At 42.8% G+C, this 21,656-nt stretch overlaps 1 protein-coding gene across 4 annotated transcripts in view; it reads right to left on the bottom strand.

Moving 5' to 3' along the window:
* Nucleotides 1-2,180: 2,180 nt before the first annotated feature.
* Nucleotides 2,181-21,656, bottom strand: part of EIF4B (eukaryotic translation initiation factor 4B) — a 32,404-nt gene continuing 12,928 nt past the window's right edge. Inside the window, exons 4-15 of one of the 4 annotated variants that reach the window (XM_082741438.1) lie at nt 20,823-20,939; nt 18,919-18,973; nt 18,288-18,422; nt 12,968-13,105; nt 12,691-12,864; nt 8,951-9,179; nt 7,947-8,059; nt 6,277-6,490; nt 5,683-5,738; nt 5,029-5,134; nt 4,677-4,749; nt 2,181-4,305 (exon numbers count right to left, since the gene is read on the bottom strand). In XM_082741438.1, the coding sequence (XP_082597564.1) occupies nt 4,225-4,305; nt 4,677-4,749; nt 5,029-5,134; nt 5,683-5,738; nt 6,277-6,490; nt 7,947-8,059; nt 8,951-9,179; nt 12,691-12,864; nt 12,968-13,105; nt 18,288-18,422; nt 18,919-18,973; nt 20,823-20,939 (1,491 nt within the window). In that variant the 3' untranslated portion in view covers nt 2,181-4,224. Of the gene's footprint in view, nt 4,306-4,676; nt 4,750-5,028; nt 5,138-5,682; nt 5,739-6,276; nt 6,491-7,946; nt 8,060-8,950; nt 9,180-12,690; nt 12,865-12,967; nt 13,106-18,287; nt 18,423-18,918; nt 18,974-20,822; nt 20,940-21,656 lie in introns of all 4 variants that reach the window. The other 3 variants (XM_082741437.1, XM_082741439.1, XM_082741440.1) reach the window with 3 other exon arrangements.

Genomic DNA, 21,656 nt, shown 5'->3' with positions numbered 1-21,656 from the left:
CCCAGGAAACAGGTGGTTAGGGGCCTGCCAGAGGGAAGATGATGAGGAAGGTTGAAAGTGAAAAAGTATATATAGGAGGTGGCTTGGTGGGAGTGAAATTAACGTGGGTGGCATATGGAGCCAGCCAGACATCCTGACTACCATTCCAGAGTGGCGAGTGGTGGAAGCCTCTGAAGGGAGGGGAAAGGGAGCAGAAAGGATGGTGTTAGTAAAGGTGGAACAGAGTTTCAGGAACACCCCCTGACCCTTTCCTCCATGCAGGTTTTCTTACCTTGACTATGCAGAGGGCAGCCCATCTGGGGACTGAAGGCTGAACCCCCTCTTCCGAGGTCTGGGGAGATCCCATGCCTGTGATAGTGTGTGCTCAGATCCTCTGGGTGGGGGAACATCGGAGGGCCTTGAGGGGCATGGGCTGTCCTTTGGTGGAGGGTTTGGGTGCTGGGAACCAGGAAGAGCAGGGGAAGGGGCAGAGCTGAGACCAGAGGCGGATCTGCTGGCAGAGGACAGAGGGCGTATTGTCCAACCGGGATGTTGCTGAAGCTGGGCGTGGAGCAGCACAGCTCGCCTCTTCCAAACTCCTCTTTGGTGAGGCGGGAGGGTGAGGGAAGTCAGTCCCCCCTTCACTCGTGGCCCTGGGGGCTATAATGGTTGCCAAGAAACGAGGTTTTATTTGAGAACTAATGCTTCCCAGGAGCAGATGTGTAGCTCCTCTCCCACTTTCTGAGAAACCAGATGCTGTGAGCTTGCTTTGTGCCTGAGGTGATGCCTTCGGGCCTGGCTGGGACCTCACTGCCAGGGTCCCAGAGCCTAGTGTGTGATTGTTTGGGAGAATCTCCGCTATGTGTACTTACAGAGGATCCAAGCTGCTTGGAAGTGACCCTTAGAGAACAGGATGCCATTCCTGATCCCTTCTGGTCACTCAAGGTTCATAGCAGGATAACAGGACACACCAGTTCTGGGATCCGTTTCTGCTGCTGGGCTTCTGAGTGTGTCCACACATCCTGAGGACGGGGCCATCCCAGCACCTACCTTTCCCTTGGATTTCGAGTGCCCTCTTGGGACACAGTACAGGGTGTGCCTTCTCTACCCTTCATGTGCCCAACCAGTGTGAAGCTCTAAGTTAGCTTTTTCCATTTTTATTCTTTCCATAATTTTCCTGGCACTGTGGAGAGGAGCTTGAAATGAAAGCTTGGAGAAAGCGGCAGACTGATGCCAGTGGTGGAGGTGGGTTCCCAGGTGGCCTGGGAATATTGTTCCCACCTAAACCCACGTGGAAGACTTGCAGTCAGCACAGGGCCCCTAGTCCTCCACGTTTGAAGAGATCAGTGTACCGGCAGGAACCCCAAGAGCAGCTACTGCAAAAGCCACTTGGGTAGCTGGGCTCCTGTCTGCATAGCCTCCCCATCTTCCTCCAAATTGTTTCCGGGGGTTTCCAGGGTTTTGTTCCACCCCCTTTGACCTTAAGGATTCTCAGCCACCGTCCTTGTTCCTGCCTTGCAATCCAACAATCTGTCTCTAGCCATTTGGAAAATTCCCACGAAGTCTATGACAGAGAAAAGGGGAAAAGGGGTGCGTGGGTGGCTCAGTCAAATTTAAACGCCTGACTCTTGATTTCAGCTCAGGTCAGGAACCTTAGGGTTGTGAGATCAAGCCCCACATCAGGCTCTGCACTGGGCCTACAGTCTGCTTAAGATTTTCTTTTCCAACTCTGTCCCTTCCCTCACTTCTAAGAAAAAAACAAAAAAACACAAAAACAAAAAACCCGCAAAAAATAGGTAACCCCTGCCCCCAAACAGGCAACTTGCTGTGAACAGTAAAAAACCTGATTAAAGAAAAATAAAAGAAATTAAGAGAAAAGGGGTCTCAGTTATAACCCAGCACAGCTTGTCAAGGTCATTCCATTCCCGTGCTGAGTAGCCTGGAAAGCAGAGGCAGAACCTCTCCAGGCTGCTGAAGGGCGGAGCAGATATCAAGTATTAAATGTTAACACCAGACAAAAAAGCTGGAGGGGAGTGGGTGCAAATTCCCAGTTCTTGGGCCTCAATAAACCTAGCTTCCCTTGGTAACCCCACCCTCTGTTCTTGCACAGAACAGACTCCTGCAGACAGGACCAGAGAGATGGGGGTGGGGAGGCAACAGAAAGGCACAGGTATATGGTCAAAAGAATTTCAGCATTAAGGTGAACTTTAAAGATCAGATTTATTTGGAGAAAACAAAACAAAAAAAAAGCCCACAACCCAAAGGATGGGATTTTACATCTCAAGAGATCTCCCAGGTATTAAGTCTACAGATTACAAATCATTTTCATAGAAGATATTTTGTACAAATTTTACATGTATTAAGGAGCGGGACAGAACCCATTTCTATGGAAACGGGGGCAGGAGGGGAGTGGGAAAAAACAGCTTTTTTGGATACAACCATTTGGAAGGAGTAGACCCAAAGAGGGCAAAACCTACCTTTTCAATGGTATTGAAACAAAAAACCCAACAACAACAACAGAACACCAACCCCTTTCAGCCTTTGGGTATTTCTCTAAAATCCACTTCCTGGCTACTGGCCAATCCATGCCAATTATTTAAAAAGTTACTTCACTTGGTCAGTCTTTTTAGGTCCACGGGGTAAAGGACTCATTAGCTCACTGCTGCAGCACTCCACTGACACGTCTGCCGGAAGGGCAGGGTCTAACCTAGGACTGATGGGAGAAGGGCTCGCGAACAGGAGACCAAGGTGTCATTTCTCTGCCGGTCTCAGTATTACCCGAAAGGACACCGTCCCCTGGGCTGACAGTACAAAGGTGCACATAAAAGGAGGGAAGTTAAGCTCTTGTGGTACAACAGAAACCAGGACCTTGTTAAACAGTTCTCTCCCATTATTTGTTCTTTCAAGGGAAGCTTAGAAAAGAAAACAAAAAACCCCCTCAAAACCACCAAAAATCACACATTGGTTGAGGCCACATTATAAATCCAAACACTGGTATGGAATTTCAGTGGAGAAGGAAAACTTAAGAAAACCAAAAAGCCCCCATCAAGGTTGTAAGAACAGCTCACAGTGTCCCTATTTTCCACCCTCACTCACCACCCAAGACCATTAATTCCAGTTTTCTGAGGTGTAACAGGGGTCAAAGAAATCGAAGCAGGAATGGAGGAAAAGGAGTGAGAGTCCAAAAGACACGAAAGAGCCAAGATTTGCTGGAGAAGAGCCTGTGATTCCTTATTTGCTTCTGCTCCCTGGGGTGGACAGAAAAAGCCCAGGTCAGGTGTGTGGTTCAAGCAGAAGCTGCTTTGGGGGAGCTAACAGCGAAGAGTAGCATGAGGATAGGAGACCAGGAGGAGAGCCTAAATTTTCAAAGCTTCAAGATTTCAACAGACTGTGGATATATGTGAACTTCCAGAAAGGATAGTGTTTAAGAAAGGGCAAAACCAGGACACAGTAAAGACTTGGGAATTCCCATGATCCTGAAATGCTTCCTGCTCCAGTGTTCACTGGAGGTCATGCCATTTCCCCCCAATCATTGGTGCAAAATAATTAGTCCCTTTCCCATAGCCTCTTTTCAAACTACGACTTCCCTGCGTATTTTGGTCACCAAGCAGTCCTGTTCTTTAGTGGTCCAGAGACTCACTCCCAACTACCCCCCTGGGGAGTAAAAATGAAAGAATCCCCCCAGGTAGCCCCAGGAACTCCGAATTAAGAAAGAGGAGGGGCAGGCAGCCTCCTAGAGACTAGAACTTCAGAGACTAAACCTACCTTTCCAAGGATGGAAAATTTATTCAGATAATGTTTGAGAATTCATATATGCCACAACAGGATCATAAGAATTAAAAGGTAGAAATCTCACACTCTTCCTTAAGCCTGCCCTACTGCTCAACCAGGTTCCAGACACTGCATTGCTGTCACTGCCATTCTGCTAAATGGAGGCCCCCAGGTACTACTCACACAGGCAACTGCATGTGTCGCAAAAACGCACAACCTTCCCATGAAAAGCTGTACGTCTCTTTCTCTCTGGCTACATTGGCGATTCTCCAGTTAGTTCAATACTTTAAAGGCTGCAGCAGCATGCAAAAGAATTTCATTTCATTTTGTTTTTTGTTTTTTGTTTTTTTAAAAAAAAGTTAAGAAAGGTCTCCAGGAGATGGTGAGTTTTATTGTCTTGTCTGGATAGAGGTTTGATTTGCTCTCGAATGTTCCAGGGTGGAGAGACTAGGAGAAAGCACAGGATGCAGAGGTCTATTCGGTGTAATCGTCTCCCTCGTTCTCATCTTCGCCATCAACAGAGAGAGCAGCATACTTGCTTGCAGAACTGAACTTCTGGAATAGACAAGAGGGAAAAAATCACCAACGCCTTGAAATCTCACATCAAAACCCAAGAAAGAGCATACAGCTACTTGGGCAAAATGGAGGGGACAGCCCAGGCCACACTCACTCATTCACTCACTCACTCAGCATCTCTCACTGTAGAGTAGCTAAGGTGAGTGGCTCAGAGGACCATGTACTCTTACTGAAGTCCCTCCACCACCTTTCATCTCTGAGAGGGGATGAGAGGCACGAAAGGGAGAAAACGGTAACAGTCAGGTGCATTTGCTATCTTGAACAAACAGCAGTGCCTGACTCCTCACCACTCCCTGGGAGCCCCGAACATAGAGTTCAAGGGCAGACATGAGCAAGCACCCAACACTTACGGAAGCTGGATTTTCTTCAGGTTTCTTTGGCTCAGGTGCAGATCGGGAGTCTTGATCCTTTTTGCCATCTTTCCTGCAGAGGCGTAAGGGTAAAACCAATCTTTAGGAGAGGACTGTCCCAACTCCCACAGGTAGCTGGGAGGCACTGAATAGGTACCTCCAGTCAGCAGTCCTTGTTATCCGGACTTTCGTTTCTAGATTCTTAGAACTTTGACTGTCCATATTGGTTGACTTTCCTTTGTTTATAGCAGGAGATCTGGCAACGCTTGGAGGACCAAGAACAACTTAACTACAAAGACACATGTACCTAGCATTAGATGAAAGATTACAAATGATGAGAGAACACTCATACCTATCTGACTCCTTCCAGTGGTCCTTGTTCCCTCCGTCTCCTGGGCCACGGCTGGAGTTCCCACTTTGGCCTTTTGGGACACTCACCCCATCTACTTTGTTTTCATCTGCTTGAGTGGGGACACAAAAATAAATGAAAAACAAGTAACCACTCTCTTTGCCCTAGGTATCCCTTCAGCTGCAGAAAAGCATGCCCGTTTGTACCGAGGGAAATTCAGCCTCACCCCAACCCAGACTTTCTTCCCAAAACCTTCTTCCCACGTTCCCCCGCCCCCAAATAAGACCCACTAAAAAGTTCCACAGTAGGGTTATGCCATCATTAACAGCAAAGTGGAAATGAAGAACTGTGATGCTGTGTAGGGACCTTGGCCTTAGAGATGGTGACATTTCTAATCTGGACCGAGCATGTTAATTTCCTTCCAATTCTTTTTTTCCCCTTTCAAAGAAATGTTCTACCAGGAAAAGGCAGGGCACCATGCCCTTCTCCAAAGAGACCACTCCTGCCCTCTACTGGTAAGAAAGAGCAGATAGTCTAAGAATTTTAAACACAAAAACAGGTGCAAAATTACACTAGAGTTCTGCATTTCATGAGACCCCTACAGGCCTTTTTTGAGGCCTCTAGCTACGTGAAACACTGACTTCCTGTTGGTCTTACCTCTCCTTGCTGGACCTTCCTCAGGTGGTTGAGCTGGAACTACTTTCCCCCCACCACTAGAAGGAAAACATGTAATTATATTCGTCAGTCTTAGGGAAGGAACAGAAAAGAAATGTATAATCATTCTCCAAATAGTAAACTTTACAGAGAACCCAAAATACATACTTAACATTGTGGAACATTAAAATACAGGAAAGACAACAATGAAAGCAATTATGTGAACACTCACGAAGTACGATGTCCTGTAGGATCACCATGCATGCAAGGGGAGTATTACTATTTTACAAAGAAGAATCCCAATACTTAGGGAAGTAAATGGACCCCCAAAGCCATGCTGCGAACTGTGGCAGCAGCAACTCCTGATTACTGATCTGCAGATTTCGAGTAGATGTCAACCAGTTATCAGAACTCTAGAAAACTGAATAATGGCTTCAATGAGCCTCTTCCAGCACACCACTGATTCTGAACTAAGAGCAAAGATAGCATAACTTAAAAAGATGCTGTAAGGCCAACAGCTAGGGCCCTTTCCATTATGACATCACCATGTTTAAGATTCTACAGCTAAGCAACTGTTCTGCTCCCAAGCTGACTCACCTGGTAGGGGATGGCTGCTCTGTGTCTGAGCTCTGCGATCGAGCAGGAGGGTTGGAACTTCGCTTCACCCAAGCATTCTCCTTTGGCGGAGGGGCTGGCATTACCTTCAGAGGCTGTTCAGATTTGGGAGGCTTGGAAGTTGGAGAGTGACAGTCTTCCTCTTTACTGGGTGCTTCATTTTCTAGAGACTTTTCACTCTCTCTCCTTCGTGCATCTGTGAAGTCAGAATAGGAAGGCTGCCTTATTAGGAAAAGCTATTAAACAACATCTATTCAGGATCTCAAGAGAATGGAAAATGGTTCACACCTAAGCTGACCTCTTTTCACCATTATTCTTAAATACAGACCTGTATCTGGGGCCCAACAGATGAAATTATCCCCAAATCGGTGGTTACTATATGTCATGTTGAGAAAAGTAACATTTTTTACTGATTCAAGAAAAAGAGGAAAAATCATGGCTCTCCAAGGAGAGCCACCTGACCTCTCCTAGGAATGAGTACTCTATTTTAGGATTACAGTCTTTCCACGTTTTCAGCGCACTGTTAAAATGTCTGTACTTGGAGAGTATGTATCCTCTGTGGAAGAGGACCTCTGATGAACCTCCAACCCCAGGAACCACTGATCAAACTTCAATTTGGAGGCTCAACACAAACACATGCACACAGATACACATTTACAAAAAACCCCAGAACATACTTCTTTTTTAAGGGCACCAAGTGTCTCCTCAAAACTTGCCCGGTTCTTTGTGCAGCCTCCTCAAGTACATAATCAACCCAACCATCACACTCTCACCTGGCTACAAACAGAGGCATTACCATCCTGTTACTAAAAGGCTACCCCAGTAGGAATAATTTCCAGAAACCTTCTAAAACACCTAGATGAATTTTTAAATCCTCTCAGCCCAGAGTCATGCTTTGAAATGCTCAAGTACAGGGGCGCCTGGGTGGCTCAGTGGGTTAAGCCTCTGCCTTCGGCTCAGGCCATGATCTCAGGGTCCTGGGATCGATCCCTGCATCGGGGTCCCTGCTCAGCAGGGAGCCTGCTTCCTTCCCTCTCTCTCTCTGCCGGCCTGTCTGCCTACTTGTGATCTCTGTCAAATAAATAAGTAAAATCTTAAAAAAAAAAAAAAAAGTGAAATGCTTAAGTACAAATCAATTTAGAGGTGGGAAGAAAGAACTTAAAAAACACTGGTTCACAATAAGGGAAGGGAGATGTTATGATTTAATCACTTGGTTTCCAAAAACACTAAACATGTTTGTGACAAATGATAAATTCAAGGAAGGAAGGAAGGAAGGAAGGAAGGATGGATGGATGGATCAAGAGCAGAAGATCATCACTTGAGACATTGCTCTGGTCATATGTTGACATCCAAAAGGGCTGGTGAGAGTGCTGTGTGAAGGTGACCGTTCTAAAGAAAACTCTGGAACATCATGACATAAAAGAAAGGGACAAACCTAATAGTCAAGTATACTCTTCAGTGGAAGATTATTAAACAGATCACCTAAGTCTCTTCTGGTGCTCATGTCAGATTTTTCAGACCAGGACACGTGACATTCTGATCAATCTATGCTAATCCAAATAAAGCTTCCATGACTCAATTTAAAACCCTAAAGTCTCTGCGTAATTTGGTTATGGCTCGTTTATGGAAAGGGGTAATAACACGATACCCACCCTGGTCTGACTTACTTCTGCCAGATGTGGCCGAGGTCCCAGTCTGTGATGACTCACTTCCTGTCCTGGACCGTTCTCGTTCCTGAGTCTCTTCACTTCGCCAGCTTGGGTGTCTGTACAAAGATTTAAAAAATAGAAAACAACTTATGTCCAGCTCAATCAAGGCCACCCTGGACCCATGCTGACCCCTCAATAACTATAACTAATATTCTACCATGCTGTGTTTATGGGTGGGGTTGGTGTGCACATCCTGTCTCTCTTTCTCAAACCATCTGAAAGCTGCCGACATTAAGATACTTTGGCTCTAAACACTTCAAGGACCAACCAGGGTTAAGAATATTCTCCTATATAACCTACAGCCTTACCCTGACTAGTAACCCAACTCTACAAACCACTCAAAACTAGGCCACTTTTCAGAGTATTATTACAAGAGGTTTCTACCCTACTGGATCCAATTCCACCTTTTAATAACAAACACTTCAGTAATGACTCCTTTAACATACACCCAAGTAAAATTAAATGAAAAATATCTTACAGTTGATGTGTAACACGAGTGAAAACATTTTCTCTCTACTCTACCCCAGTAACCTGGGCAGGAGGCACATCCACTAACCTCACCATGGTGGGATTTTACTCCATACACTAAAGCCAGATTTGGCAATTTTTTTCTTACTGAGTCAGATAAACTATATTTATAAAAAAGGAACAAGCCATAATTTTCACACTCCTATATTAAATCACTACCAATTTTTACCTGCCAGAAGTTAAGGCCGTTTAAGCCCTTTTAAAAACTGCTAAGGCCAGGCAACGAACTCATCAGGTGTGACTGTCCATATACTGCAGCGCCCCTAGCGGCCCAGCCCATGTACACTAACTGCTAGTAAGTGACAACCAGCAACACCTGCATGAATTTCCCAAGGGTGCCCTAAGGATGCGCTGCCCGGCCCACCAGGAGGAGCCACTCCACCTCCAGGCAGGAAAGCCATAATGGAGGAGAACCTCACCTCTCCCGGGGCCGACGGTCTAGTTTTGGCTCATCCAGCTGGCGCTGCAGCTTCTCCTGCTCCTTCTGCAGCCGCTCTTCTACTTCTCGCTCTCTAGCAGCTGTGTCAACAGGCTTTGCCCCTCCAAAGATAGAGGCCGCTCGACTGGACTGGGAGGTGCTAGCAGAGGAATCATCTTCCTTAGGTGTACTCCGAGGCTTTAGATTCAGTTTGGGTCTTTGAGGGGGACCTAAGTTAAATAAAACTCTAAGTAACAGTTTTTCAAAATCACCAGAAGTTGATGGCTCAAAGCCAGATGCCCAGACACGGGTGTAAGAAACTGAGGCATGGGATTCGCAGTACTGGCCTAGCCAACACAGCCAAGAACAGTCAGTCTCTCCACTACCATACCCATGAGGCAGCGCGACACTGAAGGGGAGACTGGGAAAGGTAAACACTTGTATTACACACATGGTGAGTCACCACAACTAGTACTACCTGCAAGAATGTCCAATTATGATAAGCTTCTGAAAGTATCTTGGTCAAAATGTGGTCTGGAAGATGGACTACTTCTGGAGGCTAAGAAGGGCTCATGACAGTATCATGGGGAAGACTAGTTCCTACACATTTGTCTGTGTAGAATGTGAATTTGACAGTGATTCACAAAGCACTGAACAGCTGATGTAAACGCTAAAGGAATCGGATTTCCTCTTGGATCCAAGCTGTCAAAATCAAGATAAACCTTAGTGTTTCAACAGAATCGTATTTCTCAAAATCAGTGTTTATCCTAAATAATTCAGACATACAAAAGATAAACAAGATAAAACCTACATGTCCCAACCATCCACCTGGCTTAAGTAATAAAACATCCTAAAATCCACACAGAAGGCTCCTGAGGATCTTTCCCCTCATGACATGTCTAGCTGTGTTCTGTCCTCTCATAACCACTATGCTCAAATCTGGGGCTTATCACTTCCATGCAGGTCTTTATACTTTTACTATGGAACACATACATGTATCTGCAAAAAGAGGATCTTTTAGCAAGATTTACAATTTTTTTTTTATTTATTTAAAAAAACCATTTTATTTATTTGACATACAGGGCAAGCAGAAGTAGGCAGAGAGGTAGGCAGGGAGAGAGGGGGAAACGGGCTTCCTGCTGAGCAGAGAGCCCGATGTGGGGTTCGATCCCAGGATCCTGAGATCATGACCTGAGCTGAAGGCAGAGGCTTAACCCACTGAGCCACCCAAGCACCGCAAGATTTATATTTTTAAAATACAGGTATGTTAAAGATTTTATTCATTGACTTGACAGGGAGAGAGAGCCAGAGAGCAAAAGCAGGGGGATTAACAGATGGAGAGGGAGAAGTGGGCTCCCCACCAAGCAGGGAGCCTGAAAAGGGGCTCAATCCCAGGACCCCAGGATCATGATCTGAACCAAAGACAGATCCTTAACTGAGCCACCCATGTACCCCAAAATTTAAATTTCGGTAAGGTTTTTTTTTTTTTTTTTTTTTAAAGATTGTATTTATTTATTTGACAGACAGAGATCATAAGCAGGCAGAGAGGCAGATAGAGGAGGTGGGGGAAGAAGGCTCCCTGCTGAGCAGAGTCCGATGTGGGGGCTTGATCCCACCATCCTGAGATCATGACCTAAGCCAAAGGCAGAGGTTTAAACCACTGAGCCAGCCAGGTGCCCCTCAGTAAGGGTTTTAAGCTGGCAATTTATATAAAACTTCTGAGATACAGCTTTTTTAAAAAAAGGATTTAAGTAATCTCTATATCCTATGAGGGGCTCGAACCCAGAACCCTGAGATCAAGAGCTGCATGCTCTGTCAACTGAGCCAATCAGGACCCACCCCAACTCTGGAGATCCACTTTTAATATGTGTAAGTTTGCGAAGGGCCCATTAACTCCTCTTTTAGAGGGTAAAACTGGGGATCAGAAAGAGTAACTCATTTAAGCCATACACCTAATATTTGGAAGACCAAAGGATGAAATCTGTATTGTCAAACCAACTCTATGTTCCTCCCACTATAGTACACATAATGTCTTTTTTTTCTTCCTCTGATAATTTCTGTTTGTTTTAGCTACTCAAAAAATGACGAGCACCTACATTACAAATACTGCGCTAAGGCCAGATATATGATAGTTGGCTAGTTTTTAGTTCCTGCCTGCAAGGAGCACAATTTAATGGGAGGATCAGAATAATAAAAAAAAAAAGAACACAGTATGCTAAGCTCTACAGAACCGATTTATGCCCCCTGGAAGTTCTTAGACTGGGGCTGTTTGGAGAAGCTTGTGAAGGCTTCAAAATGGGAACTCCTTAAAGTCTAGAAAACTTAGCAAGCACCTAATGGTAGGTAGCACTAAATACGTAAACTGTAGGCAGAAGAGTGAAGACCCCTGTATGTCGGGGGCACAGACAAATGGCTATCTTTCAGGCCGTGGAGAATAGGAGCAAAATAATCTAATTAGCTCTTGTTCTCAAAAGACAATCTGTGCTAGTGAGAAGACAGAATGAGTCAGGGAAATTTGTCAGTAATGTGGGTATAGCAATGAGGTCTGAATAAAACAGTGGCAGTGACTCTGGAGCTGAGGGGGCAGATCACAGAGGAGGCGCAGGGCAGGATCACTGGAAAAGAGAGATGAGGTGTGCAGTTACTGAGGGAGGAAAGAATGATGTGAGAGAGGAAAAGGTCACGAGTCAAGGAGACTCAAAGTCCACACCCAGAACTCCACTTTTCTCTCTAGTAAAGTGGGAAGGAGAAACATTATCTATACCAGATAGAATTCTCAAGACTGTATAGTATCTGTGGGGCACCTTGGTGGCTCAGTCAGTCAAGTGTCCACCTTCAGCTTGGGTCATGATCCTGGGGTCCTGGGATGGAGCCCCAAATAGGGCTCCCTGCTCAGTGGGGAACATATGTTTCTTCTTCTTCCTCTGCCCCTTCCCCTGCTTGTGCTCCCTCTCCCTCTTAAATAAATAAATAAAATCTAAAAAAAAGACTGTGATACCCGTGAGAGCACTTAGCTCACTGCTGGTGCAGAGTAAATGCTCAGTGTTAGTATTTCTAGGATGCAGCATGGGAAGAGAGAAACTGCTAACAGCAATGACAGCAATGCTTTAAAAATAAATTGAAGTTTTATTTAAAAAAAAAAAAAAAAACAACTTGGTGCACAGGGCTAACATTGAGATGTTAAGGCTAGGCATGCTGCTAAAAATAATTGAAGAGAAAAACTGGGTCAGACATCTTAGTTTTTGGATGATACTAATGAAGTCAGATGCAAGTATCAGCCATTTATTGATACTTTTGGAGGTTTGTAACACAATAGTTTTCTATAAATGTTAAAACACGAGGGACTTAATTTAAGAAGAGGTATGCTGACACCTCACCGTTAATTAACAATGACCGTGGAGTAATGGCACTGAAATCACCAACATTCAGTTTTTAATCCTGCTGTGCCAATCACTGCCTAGGAGACCATGTGGCAAATGTTCTCCTTTTCTCGTCTGTATATTCCATCAATTTTAACTGAAAAATCTCTATGCTAAGGCAACTTAGAAGAACTCGACTTTGCTCTATTTCCATTAGGTCACCTTTGTCCTGTGGTCTTTTTGCTGCGCTCTGCCACACCTTTTATAACATAAATCCCATCCTGTTTCTAAAACCCACTTAAGGGGTTTGAGACATAACTGATAATTTTCTAATCAGTTTCTCCGGTAGTCTGCTCTATTAGTAAGCAAAAGAAATGATTACCTCTATCATCACGCCTATAGTCATCCCGAGAGTAATCATCTCTGGAGCTCCATGACCGATCGTCTCGTCTGTCGTATCTGTCTTCATAGCGGTCCCCGCCTCCTCTGTAGTCGTCATCCCTACGGTACCCACTACCAAATGCTCTTCTGCCACTGCCTATCCTGGAATCGTAGCCTGTAAATATATTCCAAATTATGATCATCACACTGGAGGGAACAAAGGCAAGAAAGGGGTTCTTGAAAGACAGCAATTTCACTTGGCTGTGTTTTGTAATGACCTCTGTCGTAGTCTCTGCTGCCTCGGTCATCATAGCGATCCCGGCCCCCGTATCGATCCATATCTCGGCGTGGGCCATCACGATACCCATCCCGATACCCATCGCGGTATCGATCTGAATCATAACGATCTCGATACTCTAGAGAGAAAAAAGACAAGGTAATGTCATTCCCTTTTCTTTGACACCATTAATAGGAAGAAGCTTGAGAGCCCATGAAGTCCATTTGATTTCATGAGTTCAGTCACTACTATGCTTATTTTCATGAAAGTAAATCACTTTATGGGATGCCTGGGTGGCTCAGTTGATTAAGTGTTTGCTTTTGGCTCAGGTCATGATCCCAGGGTCCTGGGATCCAGTTCTGCATCAGGTTCCTGGCTCAGTGGGGAGTCTGCTTCCCCACCACAGCCTGCCGCTCCCCCTCTGCACACATAAATATGTAAAATGTTAAAAAAAAATTTTTTTTTTAAACCTTAAATCCAAAGTGGGAAAATGTAAACTGAAATAAGTTTTTTTAGTATTTGATTTAAAAAATTTTCTCTGGTCATTCAATAAACATTGCCAAGCTAATAATTTTAGGAATTAAGAAAGAGAAAAATCTCTATATATCTCATAATGGATTTCCAGCATTAAAGACTTAAATACATTAGAAGATAGGTGGAATCTATCTTTTCTGGTTGGTTCTAAAGAATCAAAGACCACTTAAAAAGTTAGCATAAGAAAACACACAAACCCCAAAGCTGAGAGGCAAACAAAATGGGAAAAATATGTACGACACAGGACAGCAGATTAATTGGCTATCACCTAAGGAAGAGAAACTTATTAACAGGCTGTTTCCCACCACCAAAATGGCGAAGACTAAAAATAAGAGGTACCACTGATGTTGGCAAAGTTTAGGGGAATAAGTCGATTCCTTTGCTGCTGTGGAGTCTAAAATAGCACAACCACTCTGAAAGTTATTCCAGAAATATACACTAACAGCTTTAAAATCACGTATATTCTCTGGGCCAACAATTCAATTTCTCGGGATTTATCCTGAGAAAACAAGTGGGAATATTATGAAGACACATGTATAAGGAGGCTCACTGCAATATTTCTTTAAAAAAATTTTATTTATTTATTTGAGAGAGAGGGAGAGAGAGCACATGCATATACACGAGTGGAGGGTAAAGGAAGAGTGAGAAGCAGACTTCCCAGTGAGCAGGGAGCCCGACGTGGGTTTGATCCGGGACCCTGAGATCATGACCTAAGCTGAAAGCAGACGCTTAACAGACTGAGCCATCCAGGTGCCCCTGCAATGTTGTTTGTGATACTGAAGGTGTTGAGTGCACAACCTATGGATTAAATAAATCAGGGGGCATCCATACAAAGCAACCATTAAAAATGGAACAAGAAAAGGACTGACTGTACGTGTTCATGACACTTGAAAACTGTATTTTAACACATACACGAGTAACAGTATCACAGGTGCCCAAATACCAGAAATTTGTTTAAGACTGTTGTAGAGCTCAGGTGGCAAACTACACAATGTAAGGCATTTATAAAAGGAGGTGGGGGCTAATTAGCTTTGGCTAACGTGCTAGATCTTCCAGTTTTCTGAGAAAGCTGTAATCCCTATTTTTACATGAAAAAAAATCTCAATTCCCAAACATGAATCAATTAAAACAAACAGAAAAACCTTAACAATATTTTGAGTTTAATAATTTATACATGCAGACCAAACAAGGATTTTAATTTTACTACTACTTCCTTTAAAACAATGACTTAATTTTAGAAATGATTATCATTTTGTCTACATTCCCTGTTAGCTTAAATTTTAAGTTAAAGGACATGCTAATGTTGGCAAAACAATTATACAAAGGAGAGAATCTAAAACAGAATTCAAAAACCAAGAATCAGCCTAGTGTTTATTTTGAAATCCAAATCTGATTTCTAGAGGCAGATGAACTATACACTTACTTAGATAATAAGCTTGCTCTCACTGAAACAGTTGGCCAGGAAACATACGAATGTTTGCTGAGATTTTTACAGTAACATTTAGTTAACTACCCCCACCCCCTGAATCTTTTATGGGCCTAATGCCTAGAACAGGAGTCTCTGAAAACTTGGCAGAGCTGACGTAGGGGCCATCACCTAGCCTTACAAACTTGGCAGCTTTGTAATTCACATTCACTCTTTGTTATCCATCCTGCTTGCTCGAAGTTCAAGGTTTCTTTTTTTGTTGTTTTTAATTTTATTTATTTATTTGACAGAGAGACAGTGTGAGCACAAGCAGGGAGAGCAACAGAGGGAGGAGAGGGAGAAGCAAGCTCCCCACTGAGCAGGAAGCCCCACATGGGGGTTGATCCTAGAACCCTGGGATCATGACCGGAGTGGAAGGCAAACTCCCAATGCAACTGAGCCACCCAGACTCCCTACCCAAGCTCAAGGTTGAGAAAATAGTCCTGTTCTTTAATTCAAAACAGGACCCTTGGTCTGACTGCTTTCTCTTTCAAGAGTCATTTCTTCTTGAAATGCCTGGGTGGCTCAGTTGGTTAAGCAGCTGCCTTCGGCTCAGGTCATGATCCCGGCGTCCTGGGATCGAGTCCCACATCTGGCTCCTTGCTCCGCAGGGTGCCTGCTTCTCCCTCTGACTCTGCCTTCCACTCTGTCTGCCTATGCTTGCTCTCGCTCGCTCGCTCTCTCTCTGACAAATAAATAAATAAAATCTTAAAAAAAAAAAAAAGAGTCATTTCTTCCTGTTAACAACAGAACCTCTTGCATAAATGTTGACATGAAAGGTAGTTCTCCCCAAGACTTTGCCTGGTCACAAAATCTTGACTGAAAAACCAGATATAAACTTGATTCCTTCTTCCTTCTCTGACATCTTCTTAGGTTAGGGAGGACTCTTCAAAAACAGAAATCTCTTGTTGCTTCCTCAATTTTATCTGGTACAGACCTCACAAAATGTCTTCACAAAATTAAAATACTTATGAACTGAGGTTGTTCTTTTTCTTTTTACTTATAAAAATATTTCTAACACACAAGGAAGAACAGAATCAACTGTAACAGACTTCTGTACCTGTACTTATTAGGTTTGGGAGATGCCAACAGCTTGCCATGTTTACTTCAGTTTTTAAATTTAAAAGTAGCAGGTTACAAATATAGATAAAGGGCCCCCTTTACCCTCACCCAAACTGATGGTGGTGGTTAGTTACATTACTATGCATACGTTCTTACAATTTACATATTAACACTGTATGACAGTTCTCAAATTTTTACACAATTTTGCCATTTCCCCTCAACATTATAGGTTTTGAATTTCATCCAGATCATTATGTGTATACTAAATTTTATTATACGGAAAAGTTTGTCATTTATTTACTGCATTAGTGGTCTTTCTTCACATATTTCAATAAAGTTGCCGATTTTCCCCATGAAAGTTTTGTCTATCTTTTGTTGGATTTAGGTGGTATATGTAGAAGTTGTGGATTCACCCCAACACTTACCTAAGGACATTCTCTATTTCCCTTCTCCTTTCTCTAAATTATAGTTGATTTATTTGAGTACCATTTCTTTCCCCCAGTATAAACAATGTCCAATGAGGGTACAAATTTTGTCTGTTTTGTTCACTGCTATATCCTGAGCTTAAACACTATCTGGCACATGGTAGACATTTATTATTATTCTTCTTTTTGAAGATTTTATCTATCTATCTATCTATCTATCTATTTATTTATTTGACAGAGACAACACAGGAGAGCACAAGCAGGGGGAGCAGAGAGGGAGAAGCAGGCTCCCCGCTGAGCCTGAGCTTAGAACACTATCTGGCACATGGTAGACATTCTTCTTCTTCTTTTTGATTGATTGATTGATTACTTATTTATTTAACAGAGACAACACAGGAGAGCACAAGCAGGGGGAGCAGAGAGGGAGAAGCAGGCTCCCCGCCGAGCAAGGAACCTGACTTGTGGCTTGATCCCAGGACTCTGGCCAAAGGCAGATGCTTAATGACTGAACCACCCAGGTGCCTGACATTTATTATTTTTGAGGTGAATGAATTTTCTATTATTTTAAAAGGTATATTTAAAAATTCCATTTTAACTGTTGGCTGGCTAATAATGCAACCAATCTTTTTGTACAATGCTCTTAATCCAGCAATCTTTTTTTTTTTTAAGATTTTATTTATTTATTTGACAGAGAGATATACAGTGAGAAAGGGAACACAAGCAGTGGGGGTGGGAGAGGGAAAAGCAGGCTCCCTGCTGAGCAGAGAGCCCGATATGGGGGCTCGATCCCAGGACCCTGAGATCATGACCTGAGCCGAAGGCAGAGGCTTAACCCACTGAGCCACCCAAGTGCCCCTTAACCCAGCAATCTTGCTGAACTTTTGTTCCTTTCTTTATAAGGTCAGTTGGGTTTGTGAACAACTGTTCCTATTTTTATTTATTTTATTATTATTTTTTGGAGGGGCACAGAGGTAGAGAGACAATCTTAAGCAGGCTCCATGCCCAGCATGGACCCTGGCAAGATGCTGGATCTCATGACCCTGAGATCATGACCTGAGCTAAAACCAAGAGTTGAAGGTTAACTGATTGAGCCACGATGGTGCCCCTAAACAACTGTTTCTCAAAAGAGAGAGAAATCTTGATTTATTCTTTATCTGGCAAGTTTTTTTTTTTTTTTTAAAATTATAAATCTGGGGTGCCTGGATGGCTCAGTGAGTTAAAGCCTCTGCCTTTGGCTCAGGTCATGATCTCAGGGTCCTGGGATCGAGCCCCACATGGGGCTCTCTGCTCAGCAGGGAGCCTGCTTCCTTTCTCTCTGCCTGCTTGTGATCTCTGTCTGTCAAATAAACAAAATCTTAAAAAAAAAAAAAAACAAAAACCCACAAACTTAAGAGTACTTAAAAAAAATTATAAATTTATCAAATTCTTTTGCCTTGCATGGAGCACTGGGTGTGGTGCAAAAATAATGAATACTGTTATGCTGAAAATAAAAAATAAATTAAAAAAAAATTCTTTTGCCTCTATCAATTCCTCTGGGTATTATAAGATTTTGCGCGCGCGGGTGTGTGTGTGTGTGTGTGTGTGTGCGCGCCTGGGTGCCTACTTATCTCTGTCAAATAAATAAATAAAATCCTTAAAAAAAAAATTGGGGGGGGGGGGGGTATACTGCTCCCTCCCTTTATACTTACGTGGTCATTTACATTCATATACTTATGCTATTACAAAGTCCCCAGAACAGAGAAGAAACTCACTTGATAAAAGTGAGTATAAAAGTAATATCCTATTACAAAGTCCTCAGAACACAGAAGAAACTCACTTGATAAAAATGAACTTACTGTCTCCAAAGCTATCATCACCTCTCCTCGGCGGGTAGTCATCGAAGCTGTCTGTGGCAGGACGCGCCCTCCAGTCTGTATCCGTTTTGTCAGAATCCCGATTTCTATCTCGGCCAAAAGAACGATCATCCCTGTCTATAGATATAAATTTAAAAACCACAAGTTAGCGCACAAAAACTTCTGCCTAGTATTTCTCACACACCCAGACCCCACCTCCGACAGACTGGATAAATGAATCAGGCCCTTCTTCTTCTGCTAGGTTCACCTCATCTATTTATTACGTATTCATGCTCACCCAGATCAATCAGGGTTTCCCCTCTTCAATACTATCAATATTCTGGGCAGATCATTCTTCGCTGTGGGGAGTTGTCCTATGCATGTCCTACGATCGACCGCAGGATTCTACCCAGTAAGGGTCAGCCGCATTCCCCAGTTCTGATAACACTAGATGTCTCCACACACTGATAAACACTCCCTGTGGGGCAAAATCACCCTTAGTTGAGAACTAGTGCTCTTGTTTCAGGAGGGCCTACCGCTCTCCAATGCTATGAAAATTTTCTGGGAAGGAGTGCCTCTGCTTTGTCATCTCAGGACCAAAACAAAACAGTAAGATTTCTATCAGCTTTCTTACCTTTATCCTGTGCTTGATCAGCAACGTCCACTCGAATTCTCCTGTTACCTAGAGACTGAGAGCATAGGACCACATTAACCAACCTTTTGCCCCATTATGCACAAATCCCATGAGTGACCTTGAACGTCTGGGCATAGCAGAAGCACTGGGGGAAGGAAGATAAAGGAAAAACACTGTAATCTAGCCAACACTCCAATTTGTTGGCTAAAGAATCCTTTATAAAGACTTGAAAACTGAAATAACCCCTTAGAATTAACAAATTTAAATTGGGCTTATATCAACATCACATCAATTATCTTACGGTTTTTATAAAGCTATATTTCACAAAATATGCCTTCTAACTATCAAAGGCAATTTATCAAGTGTAATAAACTAAAAATAATTCCCGGGCAACTAGCTAATAAAAGGCATATTTGGGTCCAGAACAATGATTCATACAGACATTTGTGGAGCTCCTACTATGCACAGCAAAGGTGCAACAAGCATAGTCTCTATTATCTCAAGTTCTTCCACTCACTACCTTTGGATAAATCAGTTCCTCCAGAACACCCTCTGACTTCCCCTTCCCACATCATTATTTATACATTTTGAACCCAATTAATTCTACTGCTGATTTTTCCTCATTTCACAGTAGAATCTACAGCTGAAGGATAACAGCCAGTTTTAGTTGAAAACACCCGGAATTATATTAAATGCCACTATGATGCAATCTCTAGAAACAAAGTAACTCCTAAGTCTGGACCGTGACAGCATTTACCTAATAGACAATTCAGCAAACTTCAAATAATAAAACTGTATGGTAGTCTTCCCTTTATCCAGACTGATATTAAAAATTAGTAAGGTTAATAAAACCTGAAAATGATCTGACAAGAAAAAACTTTGGGACAACTTTAAGCTTTTCATGTATTTCATTTTTGTAATTTACTTCAGATTATATGGTTGTACTCAATTATGAGAAAGGAGGAATACTGATTTCAATCTCGTCAAATGGCAGATTTGACCATAGAGTTTTGGCACAAATGGCCCTGGAAATTGCCTTCTCAAGAAAGTTAAGGGGTTTCTGGAATTAAAAGAGGAAAAAAAAAGCCCCTTTCCTTCCCAGATACAATTAGTTTGATTTTTAGTCACTAGAGGTTAAAAAACAAAACAAAACAAAACAAAACACAAAAGCGGGTCTTACACTAGAAACTTCCGTAACTAACAGGTAATTAAATCTTTAAAATATCCTGCTTGGGCTAGCTTAAGGATCACTGCATGGCACAAATTACTCAAATAACTTTAATTAGTCTATCCCCCTCATGTATTAATAGCTCAATATCCTCTTCCTACTAATCTCTTGTGTGTCTGGACAGAAAAACATCTATGGGCAATGTTAAAAAGCAGAAGTACTAAATGTTGATCATCATTTTCCTGCAGGAAGATTCCTAGGAAAATGTATTACAAATGACATTCAACTGAGAAATGTTTCCAAACTCTCTTAAAATTATCAAAAACACTATTAACTTCTCTGAAAACCAGATAATGCCTTTAACACTAAACTGATTAATATCATTTTTCTATTTGCTTTGACCTGGTCAGATTATTTTAAAAAGCCAAAGCCATGAGAGTTGAGACAAAGCTGTGAACGAATGAACGAGAGCTTCTATTAAAGACTTGGTTATGGTGGGTTTCTTCCATTATTTTCCACCAGAGTACCTCCCTGAGTTATTGGAGCCTACTGAATTTGCTAAAGCAAAATGAGACCTGCTAGATTTTTGAATGTCAGCTGTTACACTGTGCTTTTCTTTGTACATATTACGACAATCTTTGAAATAGCTAGCAACCCAACCAAAAATATATTGATAAATGTTAAGACTGGTTAGCTCCCACCCCTCTAACTCCCCACCTTCTTTTCTTTTCTTTACCTCTTCGTTGAGGCTCAGGGCACTGAGCAAAGAATCCAGGTCCTCAAACTCAGCGTAACCAAAACCTTTCAACCTCTCTGGATTGCTGGGTTCACGAGGTAAACGCACTGCACTGATCTGAAGGAGTAAAGAAACATATTTCCCAATTGAGTGTTCCTGTTCATCTGTCCCCCCGCCCCCCCAACCACTGCATATGCAGTGAATTTCTCTGAACACGAAAGAACTGAGACGTCTGGATGGCTGAGTCCATTAAGCGCTTGACTCTTAATCTCAGAGTCGTGAGTTTAAGTCCCACAACGTGCTCCACACTGGGCCTAGAGCCTACTGAAAACAAAAAAACCACAAGAACCTGGTTGTCTCCAGAAGGAAAACTGGTGCAAAGGGACAGAAGACAGACTTCACTGTTAAGCCACTGAAACTTTCCCATTTGAATAATATGAATTTAACCCTCAAAAAAAACCCAAAAAACAAACAAAAATGAACCTGAGTTCAGGGTAGTCCTTGTATCCCTGACTTTTGCCTCATTCTACAAGTCAAGTTTTTAGTTTTCAAAAAAAATCAACTATCCATTCCAGAATCAGTTCATTTTAGTAATCTCCTTATGCCTGTATTATAGCTGGTTTTATTTTTTTTAAGGATTTTATTTATTTATTGGACGGAGAGAAAGAGAGATCACAAGCAGGCAGAGAGGCAAGTGGGCAGGGGGAGCAGGCTCCCTGCTGAGCAGAGAACCTGATGCGGGGCACGATCCCAGGACCTTGATTTCATGACCTGAGCCAAAGGCAGAGGCTTAACCCACTGAGCCACCCAGGCGCCCCCTTACAGTTGGTTTTA

The sequence above is a fragment of the Mustela nivalis genome (assembly GCF_964662115.1).
Source record: "Mustela nivalis genome assembly, chromosome: 7".
Lineage (NCBI taxonomy): Eukaryota > Metazoa > Chordata > Mammalia > Carnivora > Mustelidae > Mustela > Mustela nivalis.
Note: the sequence above shows the minus strand (reverse complement) of the source record. Positions and strands in the feature narration are given on the sequence as shown.